Source organism: Cavia porcellus, unplaced genomic scaffold, assembly GCF_034190915.1.
Source record: "Cavia porcellus strain 051 isolate PalLab524CR breed Dunkin Hartley unplaced genomic scaffold, mCavPor4.1 scaffold_2, whole genome shotgun sequence".
In the NCBI taxonomy this organism is placed as follows: domain Eukaryota; kingdom Metazoa; phylum Chordata; class Mammalia; order Rodentia; family Caviidae; genus Cavia; species Cavia porcellus.
In genome coordinates, this window is record NW_026947485.1 from 64,994,487 (window position 1) to 65,014,590 (window position 20,104).

The following is a 20,104-nucleotide window of genomic DNA, read 5'->3' on the forward strand; positions in this document are numbered from 1 at the left end:
AAGAATGACCTCTAGCTGACACCAGATATACTGATGGGTTTAGTTGTGACTCAGCCCCATGCTCTGCATTGGTCACTATCCAGCCCAGGATGAAAGAACTCTGGTTTGAAACTTGAACAGACAAGTCAAGCCAATGGACAAGGTTGCAGACAATGTGAATCCTCGTGATGAATAAAAAAAAAAAAAAGACCTTACAAGTGTGCTCGGGCACCTGGGCCACCTTTAGGTTGCCAGCTTGGGCAGATGAAGAACAAGATAGGACACTAAAAACTGACAGAGATCTAGCCCTGGATCCTCTACTCCAGGATCAAGCGGGCTCATCCTGATGATTGTTTAGCAGCCTCATCCTGTCCTGATGAGTCCAGTCCCCTGAAGAACCATCCTGAAGAGACAACGCACTCAAAGCCCTGCTCTCGTCACCCCTGGCAGCTGACTGATTGAATGAATGAAGACCGTACACTGGGATATCTGTAGCTTGCATGTACTGCATTCTATTGAATTCTTATTTTCCTCCCATTAGTATTAGAGTTTGCAGTTACATTTTGGACTATGTCCCCAGAGGATTGGAAAATTCTAAAAAAGATTACTTTTTTTCCTTTTCTACCTTGTTTAGTTACTGGACTAAGCCTTCTCTTATTTTTTTTTTTTTTTAAGGTGTGGTACCAGGGAACTCATGACCTTGTGCTTACCAGGCAGGCATTGTGCCACTGAACCATATTGCAGCCCCAGACTAAGCACTCTTAAATGTATAAAATTATTTGCCTGTGGTTAATATGTTTAAACATACTGGAAACATGGTAATTCAGAACATGGGGAATTCAAAAATTCAAATTCATGGTTCAAGTCCTCTCGTAACTCTTATTCAGACTAGATAAAATTCTCCCCAACCTAAAATGTACCTTTATTTCACTGCACGTCCAGCTCAGGCTAAAACCATAAATTGGAAAACCGTTGCTACTCCTCAGGATGTGGAAGATTAAATTAGGAACACAAATATTACCCCGTCAGTCAGTATGTGAGTCCAAAATGGTGAGAAACCAAAAAGTGCTATAAACCTCCTGCTTCAAATGATTCTGCTGACTGTGTAGATGTGTTGACTGTTACTTCAGGGTCTTAGCGGCTCCCTAGGGAAGTTTCTTTGTTTGCTGAAGTCCATCACATGTTTGATGCCACAATAGACCTCTGTACACTTGCTTTTCTAGTCCCTGACCCCTATCTACTCAGGCCAGCAAGGCCCTCCACATACACATCAGTCACGTCAGAAGCATGACCCTGTTATATTGGCCATTCTAGCAGGGACAGCAATAACAGGGAGCTTAATCCTCAGTGCCACAGCCACGGGTATAAGCACAGTTAAATGCTCAGATAACAGGAGATTTTGCTACCATACTAGTGTCTATAGACACACTGCAAGACCAAATAGATTCCTTGGCTGCAGTTGTTCTCCAGAATAAAAAGGCTTTGGCTCTCCTTTGACAAAGAGCTGGTTTGAGGGACTGGCTCTTGGCTTCTCTAAGACCCAACTCAGAGTGCATTGGTCAGGTCAGGGCTGGGCAGATGCACGACTTCAGAGCTTCTATCCCAAGGAGCACGAGCCCCTCCCCGCCGCAGGCTCCAACTGCCATTCTTCTAACTGTCGCTGGAACTCTGCTTCTCACCTCTGTACCTGCCTGTCCTTTGGATGACTGCTGGCTCAGCACAGTTTTTGTGAGGTAAAAGTCTGATTTTGTGGTTTAGGCACTAGACGAATGTAGTTTTATGCAGAAATACCAACTGCCCATTAGGATCTGCTTACTTTTATTTGTAAATGCTGTGAAAAATCTTGCCTGTCGGTCTCCTGATTTGTAGGGCACTGGGGAGGATCCAAAGGCATCTGAGGAGCTGTTGGTGCTGCTCAGCTTTGTGCGAGGGGTGCTTTCTCAGAGGCTCTCCAGACATTATCAAAAAGGGAAGTATTTCTTTTTTTTCTTCAAAATATAAATATATTTATTATCATTTTAATAACTTTGCATGGTAAAAATCCATACCATTCAGCATGTAACCCTCCATTTACCAGCTCACAGTCTGAACAGTTGTAACACGTCTTTGCAGTCTGTGGAAGTGGATGTGTGTGTGTGTGAGACATAGAAACATAACCTTGCTAAATAATTTCTGTATTCTTCTTTCATAAATGCACAGTTATCACAGTGAACTTTCCACTGTGATCTATATCTACACATGTGTCTATTTTTCTGCTTTTCTCTTTGCCAAATTTATTCTCCTACTGATAGATACTAGCTGTAAATAATTAATGAAGTAATGAACTTCCTTTTTTATGCATCTTTGCTCTTTGGGAGTGTTTTGGGGATAACTCCTAAAAGCATGAATACAGGTTCTAAAGTAGTGCATTCTGCAAATGCTATGCCATTGTCTGAGTTCATACTGCTGTGAGGCCCCACATGGCCGACTTCTCCCTGAGGTCAGGAGGCTGAGTGTCTTGGGCCTAACTTGTTTTGTGGGCCATGAAAACAGTTTCAGTTTGTCTAAACTCTAGTGAGGGCTGGGAGATATAGCATAGCAGCATAAGCACCTGCCTGGCAAAGTACAAGGTCCTGGATTCAATTTTTGATACTCCCCCCAAAAATCTGGTGAAAAAATCAATATAATAATAAATATCTAATAAATTCAGACTAAAATATTCATATCAGCATAATCTAAAAGATCTTTTCAAAAATAAATTTGAATTTTTATCATATGAACATATCAAATTGTTATAATTGCTTGTATTGCAGTATAATTCATTTTTTCAGGAGAAATCCTGTGAGGGCAAATGCATGTGGGCCCCATGCAAGTCATACTGTGACCCTGGATGTTCTATTTCTTTATATTCTTGTGATCCTGAGAACTAGCTTTATAATTTTTGCTAGACTTGAAAAAGGACATTTCACTATTGTTTTTACCCATAGTTCTTTGGTTATCTGTAAGGTATTATCTGCTAAGATTTAAATTTTCTTTGTGACGTTCCTGTTTATATTCTTTTTACTGAGTTGTCCATATTTTCCCCTTTAAAGTTTTTTTTTTAATAAGGCTTAGTGAACATTACAAATGTTTTTATCATTTTACATTTCAGATATATTTATGTTTTTTCTGATAGCATCTGAAGTGTTCCTCTACCCCAAATCTATCAAGCATTTCTTTTACGATATCACTATTTCAAAGGCTTATATAAATATTTCTTTTAGAATATCTATGGTTATTAACATATATGAGAATATATATATCAGTTTGTTTTTTGAATCTTTTCTATTCCATATCGACTGTTTGCTTGTCTATTTTCATGATAGATCATAATTTTAAGTATATACTTTTATGATATTTTGGTTTGTGATAATCATTACCTTTTTTCCCACAATCTTTCTTTTTCAATTTTCTTTTTTTCATTTTTTTGACATTTACTGTTTCTGATGAACTTTAAAATTACAGTTTCAAGAACTGAAAAAAATTCTCACAAATATAAAATTTAGAGTTTACTTTGAGCGGGGAGAAAGGAAAAGTTTACCAAACCACATTTGTTTCTCCTGGAGCCTGGTATTTTGTTCAGACCTCCCATTTATGCCATTCTCACTTGACCTGCAGGTTGTCTGAGCCTTTACCCTCCACCCAGTTTTCTTCTCATTCCCCTCCCTGCCCTGTATTGTTTGTGGACTGGAAGCTGCAGCAAAGGGCTTACCTCAGTCTACACGGTCCTCACGACACAAATGCAGGATTTTTCCTTTACCATTTTTGTACACCTAGTAGAGGTTTTCTAACGGCTGTGTTCTGGTTACAAAGTGCTGTAGCAGAGCCTACCTACCCTCTTGTCTGCACTGCTCTTGTCTCTCGGCTTCCATTTAGTTTTATTCTGGCCCATTCTCTACACTAAACCTAGAGTGATTATTGTAGTTAGAACTACTTGGCCTCCTGCTTGAAAACTTTAAGTGATTGGCCATTGGATTAGTTTCTTGTTGCTGCTCCTATAAATCATCATACACTTAATGTCTTAAAATAATACAAATTTATTATCTTACAGTTCTGCAGGTCAGAAGTCTAGAATTAGTTTCACTGGGCTAAAATCAAGGTGCTGACAGGGCTGCATTCATTTCTGAAGGCTCTAGAAGGAAACTGACTTGCCTTTTCACCCTCCATGCACCCTTCCTCCATCTTCAAAAACAATTCCTTTATCCCTCTGATCACCTTTGCTGACTCAGTCTCTCCTGTCTCCCTCTGATAAGTATGATCATAAGAACCCTTATGATTCAGTTGGATTCCAAATCATCTCCCTATCTCAAAGCCCTTAGTAGCATTTTAAATTTTTCTTTGGACAATGCAAGATAATGTTCACAGTTTCCAAGGATTAGGACATGGACATCACTGAGGGACCATTATTCTGCCTCTTACACCCATGGATCTCAGGATGAAGTCCAGACTCCTTAAGTGGGTTGCTGACTCATTGTGCCCTCTGTTTAATCTCATTACCCCCTTGATGTCCCTACTTCAACCACATAAACTCCTTTCCGTTGATGAAGCCAGCCAGTCCTTTCTGCTTCCTCCAGTCCTGGTCCAGGCTGGCTCCTCTGCCTGGGAATACCTTTCTCCACTTCTACATCTGATCAACTCCTAATTGAACTTTCAGCCTTGGTTGAAATCTTATCTTTCCTGGGAGCTCTTGGAAACTTCTTGTACTCTTTTCTTTTCAGACTCTGTGAAGTGGCTCTAATATCTTCCCATGTTCCCGATCTGCATATATTGCTTTTCAGATTACTGCTCATCTAATTATCTTGTTTCCAAAATGTAAGTTTTTGGAAGGCAGAAACGATGAAGAAATTTCCATACTCCTTGCTGAACAAATTTATAAAAATTATTAATTCTATAATAGAATATAAATGATGTGGCTCTTTGACCTCATCTTAACCATATTAATTTGCTATTCATTTAACAATTATTTATTAAGCACCAACATGGTAAATAGTGAACTAAGACAGCTAAAATTAGGAAATTATTTCCTGAATGTTGTGATGATGCTAAAGTTGTATACATATGATCACAGAGACGTGAAAAGCCGTTTTTTCCCCCTCCAGGGAGATGGACTTGGAGGTCATTGTGCCAATTGACCTCGGTTCTGGAGATCATCAGCACCTGGTTCGGAAAGCAGTTGATAATGATGTGCCCCCGTCCGGTCGGCCCCCCACGCCTTCACCCGCGGAGAGGTCAAAGGAAACTGGAGGAAAGCCAAAGCCAAAGGCTGACAAGAAATCAAATGTCTACGTGATAGAAATCTCAGACGATCCACCCCCAGATGAAAACAATGGAAGTACGCCTGGTCCATTCTCAGACAGATCTATCCGCCACGGTGAGAAGAAAGAAACTACTTGAGTGTTGTTCTACATACCTGTGAAATTAACATTCTGGGAGGATCAAAAGTTCAAGCCAGCCTGGCAATTTAGTGACCTAGTGACACTCTGGTTTAAACTTTAGAAAGGAGAGGGGCCAAAGGAGGAAGCTCAGTGAAAAGAACCTGGCTTCCACCCTCTCATTCCTGCAAAAAGAAAAACAAAACAAAAAATCTTTTGTAAGAGACGTTCTCTTAAAACGTTTTCAATGTGGAGTATCAGAAAGATGTAATCTTGTGTTTAGCTTTTCTTATTCATATTTTATCATGAAACATGATATAGGGCAGCCATAATCAAGTGCTCTCAAATTGCCCAGGACATTTAGGAATTCTTGTTTATCTTTGAAGTTTTGGGGTTTCACTGGATATTCTAAGGTTTCTAGCTGATCCAGATGCCCATTCGCACGAAGCTGGGCCACGTTTAATATTTATTCCTTCACAGTTCTTGCTATGCATGAGAAACTAAAATGACAGTTGAATGAATATTTTCACGCAGGTACATACACTGGAGTATATATGTTGCAGTGTGTTAATTAGGAAAGCTCAATCCCACTATTATTTTCATACTCCCGGCTCAGCAAAAGGATAGACATGACCACCCTAGAAGTTAACTTTAAGATGCAATATTTCATTTATTTTTCCTTTTAAAATTGAGATAAAGCCACTAAAACAAAGGAAGACAATAAGAAAACAATTGTCATTGTCAGTGCCATAGTGAGAGGGCCCTAGGAAAACCCACACAATAGGAAATAAGCAACAAGAGAGGCTAGTGTGTGGGTACTGTGTTTGGCCGCCCTTCTGCCACCGTGCCATTTGCTGACTGTAAACTAGCACACTCTTTCCAATCCTAAAAGAAAATCTTCCATTAAATAGGAAAAGTAGGTAATTACATTGATAGTTTTACTTTTTTTTTTTTTTTTTTGGTACTGGGGATCGAACTCACAGACCGATTCTGTCTCCTCAGCTTTCATTGCGAAAGTATTCTTCCTCCTGTCGGCTCAGCTGTTAATTACTGCCATAATCACTGGCACATTTGTTTTCTGGTAAGTCTGTATTACTGATGTAGAATTAAATATTAAGTTAGTTACATTAATTCTCATGAACCAGCTTTTTAAAATGTTCATCATTTAAACAATTATTTTCCCCCTACGTCATTAATAGAAGATAATATTTCTCCAGGGTTATTTTCTCAATCAACTCCTAGATTTAGGTGGTGGTAGATTTCTAGAATTTTACTCTAACTTTCTAAGCCAATAACTTTTTTTTACTTTTTATTTTGGAGACTATTTTCTTTTTTATTTTCTTTGAGGCATTTTCACAGATAAATCTGAATAAAATAATAAAGCAAGGTTACGGAGATGTTGGGGGCTGAAACTGTTAAATCCAGAATTTATTCAAGGGACTGTGATCCATCACTGATTAAATGTATCCTATGAAAAAAATCTGTATTTCTGAAGCAAACATATGTGTTGATTTTTTTCCTTTGTATACATATCAATCATGGTATTTTTTAAAATGAAGAACTTCACTAGGTGTTTGCATTTATTTAAATCTGCCTTACAACTTCTGAAAACATCTTTTTATGCTTGTCTTTTTGTTCTTGGTGCTGGGGTTCTAACCCAGGACCTCATGGATGCTAGGCAAATGCTGTCTACCACTACGCTCCTGCCCAGTCTGGCCGGTTTATCTGTGAAGGGGATGAGTGTTTCACCGTTTGATTTCCACCCATCATTACTATTCATTTTAGTTTTTCCTACTCTCCTCGTGATACCTTCTTGCTTCTACTCAGCATTACATTAGTTAACAACATATACTATCTTATTGTGTAAAACTACATTAATTTTTTCTCAACCAGGAAAGATTTGAGAGTCTGGGTGGTTACACATCCCTGGTTCATCTACTCACTCTTGTAAGTATCATTAACTTCAATAAAACATGGCGTTTCTGCTAGCTAGTCAGTGATAATTTTATTACTATTTTAAAAGGTAAAAGTATAATATTCTTAAAATAACAAAATTATAGAGATAGAAAACAAAAAAATTAATGCTTTCCCAGAGTTAGGGTTGAGCGTGTATGTGTGGTGTTACCACAGAGGGGTAGCACTGGCGAGGTCTTCACTGACTTGTGACCCATGCGATAGTTCTGAATTCTAACTGTGGTGGTAGTAATATGTATCTACACACGGATTCATACTAAAGTTAAAAAAATCTATACACATTACATAATACCAATCAAAGTATGGGTTTTGACACTGTGTAATGAATACATAAATTGTAACCAGTGTTTGTTAGCAACATAGATAAGAATGAAAAAGCTATCAGGTATCCTGCAAAGATAAATATCTGTGTGTATATGTATGTATATATACATATATCAATCATATGGTATAACAACGGGAAGCAAATAACAGACGCTTTTATATATCCTGCAGTCCAGCATTCTTTATTGTATTCATTATACTTGCTTGCTGTGGGAATATCCGCCGAGAGGTGCCGGCAAATTACATTCTTCTTGGATTGTTTGTAAGTAAACTTCATTAGCATCTGCTTTAGCTTACCTCAAAATATGTGATTGTCATGTTACTAGAGTCATTCCTTTTGTGGTGGACACTCTTCCCTGGAGTAATGCAGCTAGAAAGTATTTGTGAAGCACTTTCTTGAGGGAATTCTGGTGATGAGGAAGTTGTAAACTGACCCAGGAGACAACATCCACATCCTTTAAGTAATTTTTAGAATTGAGGATGCCAGCCACTCCTTCACGTTGGTAAACTTGCCTCACAGGGAACCCACTCCCAAGTCAGGGCTGTTCCCAGAGCAGTGAGCTTAACTGTCACTGAGCTTCTGTTGGGCAAGACACACATTTTGTTGTTAGAACATGTACCTTTATTTTTGTAAAGTGTATTTTATTCCTATTTCAAGTTCTTTGGGAGCAGAAGGCATCCCTGGGCTCAGGTTCTCCGCCTTTCCCAGCTTCAGTGAAGGCCCTTGGCTCCCGTCACCCATCCAGTGTGGCTCCTGGCTAGGGCCCCAATGGGGTGTGTTCCCACCAGGCAGCATCATGCCCACCATTTTTCATCATTCAGCACTGTTTTCTTTTTGTCCTGCCCATGGGCATCCCAGGATCTTGACAGCTCTCAGCAGGTACCTGAGCTAAACCAGAACAAAATCTGAATTTATCAACCTAAGGTTCTGCTCACTGAAATGTCCAAGGTCACCAGGGACTCAGCAGAGCTAACAGTCATTTCTCTAACCCTGTCTTTCACTTTCCAGTCAGGCCAAACCTCTCACTGCTTGACTTCTCAGAAGCTTCCTGATAGTAATTGCTAGGGCGTTTTGCTCCTCTTGGGAAAATCTAGACCCATCCCTGTTGTTGAGAGACAATAGAAAGCCCCACTCCTTGAAGACAGCTTTGGTCCCTTGCATTTTGACTCTTGGAACCCGTGTTCCCAGGCAGGTGAGGGCACCCGGCAAGTTTGGCCTAGCAGCCAAGTTTGACTTCCAGCCTGGACCCATTCCCTCTTTCTCTCCTGTACCCTAGTCCCTGTCTGCCCAGTCTTTCCCAGACACACACACACACACACACACACACACACATACACACGTCCCTTTTTCACGTGCTGCTAGAGCTCGGAAAATATGAGGCAAAGAAAGTAGGAGAAAAGGAAGAAAATGCTCAGAAGGAAGTGAGCATATTGTTAAACTATCTCGTGCATATGGCATAGATGTAGTCTTTTTTCAGTGAGGGAGGTAAGGCAGCCTGTTTTGGTGAGAGAATGCGAGAATCAGTCATCACTTACTAGGCATGGGAATCCAGAACTTCCTCGCTCCGGTTCTCTTGTAGCCTCTGCTCCTGCCTCTGGTTGGTTGGCTGGAGAAGTTCAAAGTGTCTCTGGCCCCAGCATTTTGGTAAGGACTTGCCCTGCTTTTTGTTCTCTGAGCACGTTCTCTTCCTTGGGTCTTTTCATAGACAGGGAGTCCTGAGTCCCTGGTTTCCTCCAGTGGGGTTTTCTGTGCGCTGAGGAGTGGCTTCCACCCCACAGCCTCTGTTGGGGGCCTGTGTCACAGCCTCACAGTCCTGTGCCTGACTGCGGGCCTGATACATTCCTTCTTGGTTTCCCCTCTGTTTTGACTGCACAAGACCTTTTAGCCCTGCTTCTCTCCCATGCTGCCCCCACCCCGCCCCGTGATGGCTCCATCCAGGGATAGGTGTGTTGCAGCCCAGTCCCCCTGAGACCCCCTCGCCAAGGTGGCACCTGCAGCTGCATGCTTTGGTAGCAACTGCCCTTCGGCCCCATTTCCCAGAACTGAAGATATCCTCATTCTCACTCAGGTCGGTGGTTTGAAGACTTATTTTATACTCTGGAACATGTCAGTATCCAAACCACAATTGAAGCATTAATAGATGCATTATCCTGCCCTGATAAAATATTAAGACACTGTGTGAGTGGCCCCATTTGATTCACGGTGATGTAATCCACCAATGAGCCTTTTCCACCCTCACACTCCATTCCCTGCAGATGGTAAATTTCCTGCTGTGTTCCAGTAAAATTTTCCTAGTGAAATCATTTTGCCAGTCCTAGGGAGAATGTTATGGCCACGATTCTTTGCTCCCACACCCCCGTGGCTGTGTGCACTGAGTCCCATTTGCTCCCCAGACCCAGCCTGGAGGCGCTTACTTCACGTTATTTCCTTTGGATGCTGCCTCAAGAAGCAGGCTTTTAATTTATTGTGAATTTTGTTTTTAGACGATTCTTCAAGGTCTGCTGCTAGGAACTGTATCAGTGTAAGTGTATGATACACCTTTTGTTGTTGTTGTTGTTGTGTGTGTCCTTTTCTTTGAATGCGTACGAACAATAACTGTGGTCCTTGATTTCAGTTTCTATAGAGCTGAGGAAGTGTTGTGGGCAACAGCAGCAACCACCTTGGTGACCACAGCGCTCACTATATTTGCTCTACAAACAAAAGTATGTATCACCGAAGCAGATTCCTGTCACAAGGGTGTGTGCCACACGTGTCCCTGTGGCCCTCCAGATCTGTCACACACCCTGCTCGTCCTGCTATCCTCCAGGCCCCTGCAGCATGCCCCAGTGCACTCGGCTGTTTGAGGGCATGGGTCAGTGGGAGCCCCAAGTGCAGAGAGGAAGGTGGGCAGGAGGGGAAAGAGACCTGTGCCTGTGGCTTCCTCCACCAGGGGTTCCCCTTCAGCCTGCTGTTCACTGTCTATCTCAATGTGGCCAACCTGAACCAGCCTCCTCAGGGCTCCTTGTCCCCTTCCCTTTAGGCCCACTTCTGCAGTGCCTCTTCTACTGCCCTTCTGGACTCACTCATGCAGTGCCCCTGGAGACACTTTGTGGATGGTCCACATAGACACACACTCCCCAAGCTGCCCTCTGGAAGTGTGCTTCCTGTCCCTTGCTGGATGTCGGTGGAGTTTATACATCAAGAATCCACACAGTTCACCCAGCGGGAAGATGCCACAATTCCCCCAGAGAATCCCCAGAGTATGAGGCTAGTTGTTGTTGTTTTTGTGATACTAGGGATTGAACTCATGACCTCGTGCTTGTCAGGCAGGAACTTATGCTGCTGAGCTAAATCCCCAGCCCTTGCAGCTGTTCTTTTTTAACTGTGCCATCAGTTTCCAGCCCTTCGGTGCATTCCGATATTGGGTGAGGTGGTCTCAGTAGCTCTTTCTCTTCATTCTCACTACTTTCTTTAGGTAAATGATGGACTGATCAACAAAAGAGAATGGAATCTCCAAATAGTTTGGTACATGGCTCAGGGAAGGTCTCACACATGTGCAGAATTTTATCCTTTCCTGGTGGAAAAAGAAAGAACCAACAGAGAAGCAGAAGAGTCTGCTAAATTGTCACATTACCAATTTTATCAAAAGTTGGGGATTCAAATTTAATTCATCACTGGGTAGCTATTTCTATCACAAAGCAGAACCTACCTATTTGTAGAAATTTGCGTCTCTGCAGTGAGTGAGGAAAGGCCATGGATGAATGCATAAATCCCTCTCACTGTTTAAAATCCTCTGCCACACAAGAATACCTTTTAAAGAGCTTATTTGCATGGATGTAAACCCAGCACTTGAGAGGCTGAGACAGGAGGATCACTGCAAGTTTGCAGCCAACCTTGGCTACTGAGTTCAAGGCCAGCTTGAACTATAGAGCTTGGCTCAAAAATAAAATAAATTAACAATAATTTAAAAAATAAAAAGATGAAATTAATTTTAATAACACACTTTATCCTAGTACCATAGTGTTAACATTAACATGTAACATGCATCAAAATATGAATATTTTACATTCTATTTTTGATCCAAAATTCAAAATCTAGTGTGTATTTTATTTTTTGGTCTTGCTGAGACAAGGATTCACTCTGCAGTTCAGGCTGGCCTTGAACTCACTATGATCCTCCTTCCTTAGCCTAGGATTACTGTGCTAGGATTACAGTGCTAGGATTACTGTCATGCACCATCACACACAGCAAGTGTGTGTTTTGTACTTACAGCATACCTCAGTCAGAGTAGCTACATTTCAAGTGCTGTGTACTAGGTATCCTGAGCTCTGTACTGAAAGCATAACTCTAAACAGTCTGGTCCATCACCAAACTGGAGAGTGTGGATTCCACCCTGGAGTTGTTGCAGCTGCAGGTCAGGAGGCAACAGGGAAAATACAAGAGAATGTCTTGGCCATTTTGTGTATCAATTCCTATTTTGCTGCATAATTCAACTTTTTAAACCCACAAGATAAATATCGCTTTTCTTAAGAAAAAAAAGCTCTTAGGCCCCCCCAGCTGATTGAGGTCATACATTTATATAGACAAAAACTAAACATTATATGAATAAAGTTTAAAATTAAATAATTTGTTAACAGTAACTTTGAAGGCTTAATATGTATTTTATTAAACTATATACACATTTATGGATATAAGAATGTCCACTTAACATGTAGGTATGTTTCATTTCAGTAATATTTTCTATGTATATGTTCTTAAAATTACCACTCACTATATTCGTACAAGTTTTCATCTTAATGTTCCTTTTTATTAGAAGATATTTTATATAAATACAAAAAATAGAGCAATGTAATAATTTCTCATGCACCCATTACCCAGTTTCAAAAATTTTTTCTTCCTCCTGAAGCAAATTCCGGTCAGTATAATACTTTTTATGTAGCATTTTTTGGTGGTTAGGGTAATGAATTTCTGTAGTTTTCTGAATTGGCCTGGGAAAATTTCTGGTAGTGGTGCAGTTTCTGTCTCTGGGGTATAAAACTTGTTTCTAGATATTGTGAAATTCCTGCTAGGTGTTAACTGAGATGTTATGTGCTGTTTATGTTTCCTCAGTGGGATTTTACTTGGCTAAATGGAATGCTGTGTGTTTCCCTCTGTGTATTAATGATCTACGGAATCCTGGTGATCTTTGTACGATCATATGTAAGTGGATCCCTCAGAGAAAGGCTCACAGTATGGGTAAGGTGGTGGCTGTGGGTCCTGTGAAAAGCAGATGTGGAACTGGGACTAAGTCTGCAAGGATTTTAAGAAGAGGCAGGTCCATGAGAGAAAAGGGGCAGCGAGTGCTGCAGGCTCAGGAGAGCTGTGGGACCCGGACGGCACATCTGACCGCAAGTGAAGGAACATCGGGGAGGGAGCATTCAGGACATGACGTGGCCCCAGGGAGTCCCAGCAATGATGGGCACGTGCCTAACACCAGCAGCAATGAGTTGCCCAGCCCAGCAGCTGGGACTCATGGTCACTAACTTCCCTCCTAGTAGCTGAAGGCCTATGAGCTTCATGTGAGTGGGTTCATCAGAAGATGCTATCCACAGAGGGATCCAGTGCATGAAGATTGAACTCCAACTCTAAACCATACTCTCCTCCAAGGGCTCTTTAGGGGATTGGCCTGGCTCTGCCTGTGAATGCTGCTTGTTTGAAGGAATAGACTTTTTCCAGCAGCAGCTTAAAGGTTGCTTGTCAAAAAAAAAAAAAAAAAAAAAAAGATTCCTTGTCCAATTCTAGGTTGTTTGTTTTTGAGACAATGTCTTGCTTGGTAGTTCAAGTCAGTCTCGAACTCACTGTGCAGCCCAGACTGGTCTCAAGCTTGTGGTCATCCTTCTGATTCAACTTTCTGAGTCCTGGAATTATGGACGTGTGCCACCAATTCCAGTTTTTTAACTTTATTCTCAAGTGTATTCATTGAGTTCTTATCGAATATGTCATAGACCTACGTGTTTTTCACATAGGCATCACATAGAACTCTTACAACATTCCTGAAAAGTACATATTTCATCTGTTTTATAGATAATGAGAGAGGCTCAGAGAAACTAAATGATTCAAAGCATTCCCCCAGGCTTAGGGGCAGAGGTGGCATGGAGACACCAGCACTCAAGATCTTTACCCACATTGCATTGTCTGTGGAGTGACACTAGGGCAGGTATGGGGACAGAAGTCTTGACCTAGCCCTGTAGTTTCTGTCTGTGGGCAGCCCCTGTGTGGAGACCTTGATGGAGGCCCTCCCTGTGACCCTAGGTCAATTGAGCCCAAATGCTAAACCAAAGAATTTCTTTGGTAGCAATTGGGCTTGTCACACTATCTTTCAGCATTTAACCAAAGGTCGTGCCCAGGCTGACTGAGCTTTATAAATGACCACATATCTTACAGGGAGGAAGATAGCATCTATATTTTGGAGACAAGTGTGAAAACATCACAAATACGTCTTTAAAGGTCACATCTGTCTGTTATTACTGGTGGTAGCAGAGATAGGTGGTAATAATACTGCAAAAATTTATTAAGTGGATTCCATAGGTCTTTATAGTATCATTTGTATGTGGCTAAAAAATTATTGCTTGCTATAGGTTGACTCAATTCCAAGTCGAAATTTCCTTTTGCAAATATTCACCATCTGTAATATTATAAACAGATTTAAAGGGGAGGAGACTTTGGTGGAATCTTGTCCAAAGTTACATCATAGTTGAGTTGGACAATTTTGAATCAATCTCTTGGCCTCAGGAGTCCTGTGTTTCCTAACTGAGCTCAGTCTGGACCCGCTGCCCAGCCCATGGCCCCAGCCCCCAGTTACTGATCCCTGATTTTAGTTTCTCTCCAACACCCTTTTCCTGGCTAGAAGAGTGTTCTGTTCAAACCTCTCAGGAGCACCTTCTTCCTCCTGAAGAACTTGTGCCATGTTTTTCACAGGTGTTGTACACTCTTCCTTATCCTCTTTCCATGTGCCCCAAACCCTGGGGCATTTGGATTAACCCTGTGTTCTCATCAGCAATGTCTGAGCAGTGTGTGGTAAAGAGCCAAAGTCTCTCCCTGGTGGGAAGAAGAGCTGGGCTTCTCTGGGCTTGACTAGCCAACTTTCCTCGCCAGTAAGCGCTCTGGCACTGGCAAATGACAACAACTTCTGCTGTTTGGGTCCTTGATGCTGAAAATTTATTTTCGACTGTCTGGCCCATCTTTTGAAACCATCACAGAGCTTAAGTTTCTGATCAGGTAGGTTTCACTGTTTTCAGAGTGGATATTCACTTCCCACACCCCCTCCAGCGACGGCCAGTGAGGTCATCACACTCCCAGCGATGCCTCTTCACGACCCAAGGGAGGGTGGATTCTCCAGAAGGGCTACCTGCAAGGGACAGCATCCCATCCAGATAGTGTCAACTGCACAGTGTCGAATACATTCCCCTTGTCCTACCACACGAGACATTAAGCAGTTCCCTCACTTCCCAAACAGTGAATACTGTTTGGTGTGAAAATGCTAGCTTTCCTTTGGCTGCTTATCGGAATTAAGTGTTGAAGAAAAGATTAATTTCCCCACAGATCTGACCTTCTTAATGTTGGGTCCTTACTGTTCCCAGGGACTTGCATAAGCCCTTTCCTTACTCTCGGTTTTCTTATACTACGCCTGTCTCCTTTCTGCAGTGGCTGCACCTGTTGTACGCTGCACTTGGAACCCTGCTGTTCTCCCTGGTAAGTGTGTGTCTCCTTCCTGCGGGAAGGTGGGTAAGTCACCTGCAGTCAGTCTCTAGCGACCCTCCACAGACCATTCCCCCTGAGAAGAAAGCTGGAGGATCCCCCAGCCCACGGAACACTGCTTTTTCTTGAAAGAGTCATATTTAAGGGAACACAGGATGATTCATAAACCACAAAGCTTCCCACGGCAGGCTGCACTTCCGTTTTTCCTTCCAGACTGGTGTCTCCCTTCCACCCTTCCTCAGCAGGGATTTCTAGGCAAATGGCAGAGGGCACTGTGGATGCCCTCGCAGAGCCTCTTGCCTTCTTTTCAGTCCCACATCGTGCGTCAGATCTTTACAGTTATTTTAAGGAATATTTTATTTAAAAATAATGTACCTCTTAAATTAAGCAGACATGGAAGATTATATAGTGAACACAAAAATCTCCCTCTTATTGCCCTTCCTCAGAAATAACCACTGTTAGCATGTGGGGGACTCCTTGCAGCATTTCTTTTCACCTGTGCATCAGACCCTCCAACACTAATGTACTCTGCTAATATAATATTCTGCCTTGGCCTTTTTTCTTAAAAAGTTATGGCCTCCATAGAGTTGCACACTGTGAATCTAACTCCCTGGGTTTAAGGGCCACAGTATCCCATTTTACACATTTATCAATTTACCTGTCTTAGGGGTTTTGTTGTGTATTTATTTATTTACTTATTTGTTGGTGTTTGGGACTGAACCCAGGATCTTGAGTATGCCAAGCACGGAGCTACACTTCTACCCATTATGGTTTTTAAAGAAAAAAAAAAACGATTTTGAAGATTTTCAAACATACCCAGAAATCGAGTGGTATGATAAGCCCCAAATCAAGCATTAAAACCACCTATTATCATCAAGCATTAAAACCACCTATGTTTTTGTACCCTGTATTCCTTTGTGCTGTTGCTGGAATTGTATTATGTCTTTTAGATGTTGGAAAAATTTATAGCAAGAGATTAACATTTCACTGTTCTCATTTTGATTCTATTAAAAGAGTCCGATGTGTGCCGCTCTGGGTTTACTCTGTGCCCTCAGCCTTTGTGCGTTGGTGCTCACTGCCGGGTCCCCTGCAGCCCATTTAAGGCGCAATCCATTTCCGTGCTGTCTGTTGATGTTCTGTTCCCCATTTGCAGGCAGAGCAAAAACTCTCCTGCAGGTTCAGGCAGATCACTCACCATCACGCAACAGGAGAAGGAAATTGTGGATACCGTGTATTTTAATGGCCAGGAATGTGAAGGGGTGAGGCAGAGAGTATCCCACTGCCAAAGGCTCCTGGCTGGGGTGTGTCTGTGTCCTGGCTGCCACTTCTTGTGGGCAGGTTGTCTTGATGAGGGACACTACTCCTCTTTCTCACTCACTGTCCTGTCTGCTCTCATGCATGTTAACCTCTCCTGAGAAGCCCCATTGCTAACCCCATCTAGGCCATCAAGTTAGGACTCTGGGTGATAGAAGGAGGTCAAAGCAAAGTGGAATGCTTATCCCCCTGGGAGCCTTTTCGTGGAATCAAATTCTTTACCTGAAGGGTTTTCAAGGGCCCAAAAATCAGAACGGTTGCTCATCCTGGCTGTTGATCCTTCTAAAGGTGCTGCGATGAGACCTAGAGAGATGGGTGGAGAAGGAGCTTAGCAGGTCAGATGAGGCCCCTGCTTTAGTATCTCGAGACTCATCTGATGTCCTTCTCTGTTGCTACCACTGCCCTTTCCTTTTCTGAAACTCAGTTTAATCTTGTCTGCCCCAAAGGGGTTATCCCCATATTACATGAGAGACCACTTGGCATGACCCCAGGAAGAGACTGCCCAGGGGGTGTTCAATAACTTTCATCCTATTCCTTTTCTCCCATGTCCCTCATTCTTATAAGCCCTCAAGGGGAGAAGGAGTACAAGAGAGCAAATACCCTTGGGTGGTTTGACTGCAGTGGATATTAATCTAAAGTGGATTTCAGAAAATCTCTCAAACCCCAAGTATCTTCTCATTGGTTTGTCTGGTGGACTCCGCCTCACAGCACTGGAGTCCTCTAGCTTCCAATTCAAGCGACAGTGCTGGTGGTTTCCCTCTCTCAAACTGCCTAGGTCTGCTCATTTTGCAATAAATGTAAGGCTGAGAGAGGCCTCTCTTTTTAAATCTTGATGTTTTAGAGCTGTACAGTTTTACCTACTTCAGTTGAGCCGCTGAAGCTGTTTCTTTTGGGGGTTATTCAATCACACGATAGGCCCTTCTCATTCTATTTTGTATATATAGAAGTCATAACAAAGCTAACACAAATGGGCCATGTTTTCTATCAGATAATTCAGAATTATAAAGCTATGTGAGTCCAAGTGGCCACAACCATATTTATTTTGACTTGTTGTTTAACAAGACATGGACCAAAATTACAAATAGGCGTTTTGTAGTTTGCCCATCTGGCCCACATCATTGGCAACGACATGAAGATGTTTTGAATTTGGAAAGGAATAGTATGCTCAGACTTGTTCCCACAGGCTTTAGGAGGATGAGGAGCTTGCTTTCAAAGAATACAAACTTGAGGACTTCATAAAGTTGAAGTTATAAGAGGAACGTATTCAGCCAGAGACTACTTTGCACATTTTTCTTGATGCTAAAAACAATTTTTTCCAGATCTTTTGGGGCACTTACTTGATAATTATTTTTCTTCAAGTACCTGGTGATGGACGTGCAGCTCATAGTAGGAGGCCGCCATTCTGAAATAGACCCTGAAGAGTATGTTTTTGCTGCCCTGGAAATCTACTTGGACATCATCAACCTTTTCCTTTTTATTCTGCAACTGATCGAAATGGGACGGTAGTTGTATGATCAATGTCGGTTTATGCTGAAAACAGAAGAAAAGGCCCTTGTGAACTGTCCCCTGGCTCAGACCTGAACTTCATAAGCCCCTCTCCCCCTTTTTAGAAAGAAATGTAAGAGCACTTTTTCTTTCTTTTCAAAAGAAACTAAGCATTCAGTAGATGATAGGTGTTGTTGTTTTGCTTTTGATTCCATTGTCACATACCAAAACTTGCTGAAAATATTTTTAATTTTATAAATTCAAAAGATGACTACCATAATTACATATTTACAAATATTTGTAAGATGCTCATTGCTTTGTTGAAGTTTTCTATGTACTATGTAAATCTCTAAATGTCTCTCTACTTGAATAAAAATAATTACAGAAAGTTAAATTTACTTCCTTCTCCCACCCCCTTGGACAGTCTATGGGAATATTCTGGAATCTGATTTTTAAAGGATAACTTAAAGCAATGGATTCTGCCTTTCTCCTGTACTGCAGAATCTAGCTGGAGCGAATGCTAATACTACTACCGCGCAGGGCTGAGGAAGGATTAATGAAGTTAGTCTACACAAAAGGCTCAGGACAGAGAATTACCTGCTTGTCCATCATAGTTGTACTTGTGGGCTTGACTCAGGGACCACTTCTCTGATTGTCTGGGACAAATGAAGCCCATATTTTAATTTTAATTTTAATTGTTGTAAAACATACATAAAATATGCCATCATAATCATTTTAAGTGTACAGTTCAGTTATGTTAAATTTATGTACATTATTGTGTAATCAGTCTGTAGAACTTTTGTCATGCAAAACTGATGCTTTATATATATATTAAACAAGAAGTCCCATAATATTTTGAATTGAATTAGATATGTATAAAATCTTTTTTTTTAAATTGGTACAGAACTTCACAGCAGGTTACCGGGATAACAGTAATAGGTATCAAAGTATATTTCATTATCTTTACAGTAGTTGTTCTTGAAACCACGTATATCAAAATAAAATGAAATACAGAACATTATAGAACTTATCAAAACAGAATGTTGAATAGAGCAGTACCATTAATCAGAATAAAGCAAAATAGTAATAAAAATATTTGCCTTCAAAGAGTAGTACAAGAAATCCCCCTTATTTGCTATGGTCAACCTCCTAAGAGATGCTCAAATTTCTGGTTCCCATTTGCTAATGGAGGGACCGGACAAAGGGGGTAGGGGAAATGGGATGTTCGACTCTAAGCCGGGGACCAGTAGGTTCACTATTGCTTAGAAGGGAGGCAGGATCGTTGCTTGGTTTCCCAATGTCCTAAGTTCCAACATGATGCAGATCTCAGGAGACACTGGCAGTTTTCCCCCTGGAGGGGCCACAGTCTGATCACCACCACCACTTACCAGGGAGGGAAGCTGCTTGCTTGGTTTCCCAGTGTCCTAAGTTCCAACATGGCACAGATCTCAGGAGAGACTAGTGGTTCTCACCTTGGAGGGGCCACAGTCTGCCAGATGTGTATAAAATCTTATAATACCAGTTTGATGGTTTTCTTGAAGATCATAAATTGTACAGGTCAGTATACCCCTCCTTGAGTTGCAGAGTTTCCTGGGATAAGATACTTGATATAAAAAAATGATATTCACATATAAAAGCTCACGTGTTCAAATCTATCCCAGTGAACCCATGTCTGCCTCTGTGCTTTACTTATTTCTGATTCCAAGTTCCAGGCCAGCCAGTCTATGGCACTTTCTCCAGCGGAAAGAGTATGTAATGGCAGTGGTATAAACAAAGGCACCAACGGGCCCACTCATGTTGGGCCTCAGGTCTTCCCAGGAGGGAACTAGAGAGAAAAGTTCGTGTAGAGAGATGGTCACACCAGATAAAGGATTTCAAATCATCTAAAAGGCTTAGGACTTCAGACTTTATCTGGTAGGCA

The 20,104-nt window shown here is 41.6% G+C and overlaps 1 protein-coding gene across 1 annotated transcript; it reads left to right on the forward strand.

The window, feature by feature from the left end:
• The first annotated feature begins 1,639 nt into the window (after positions 1-1,639).
• On the forward strand, positions 1,640-18,443 carry Tmbim7 (protein lifeguard 1). Its single transcript, XM_063234819.1, has 11 exons — positions 1,640-1,712; positions 1,849-1,952; positions 5,101-5,368; positions 6,372-6,450; positions 7,263-7,316; positions 7,839-7,929; positions 10,152-10,189; positions 10,283-10,370; positions 12,757-12,846; positions 15,331-15,378; positions 18,058-18,443. Exons 3-11 carry the CDS (start codon positions 5,101-5,103, stop codon positions 18,202-18,204), a joined length of 903 nt encoding a protein of 300 aa, XP_063090889.1. The 5' UTR covers positions 1,640-1,712; positions 1,849-1,952; the 3' UTR covers positions 18,205-18,443.
• The last annotated feature ends 1,661 nt before the right edge of the window (positions 18,444-20,104 follow it).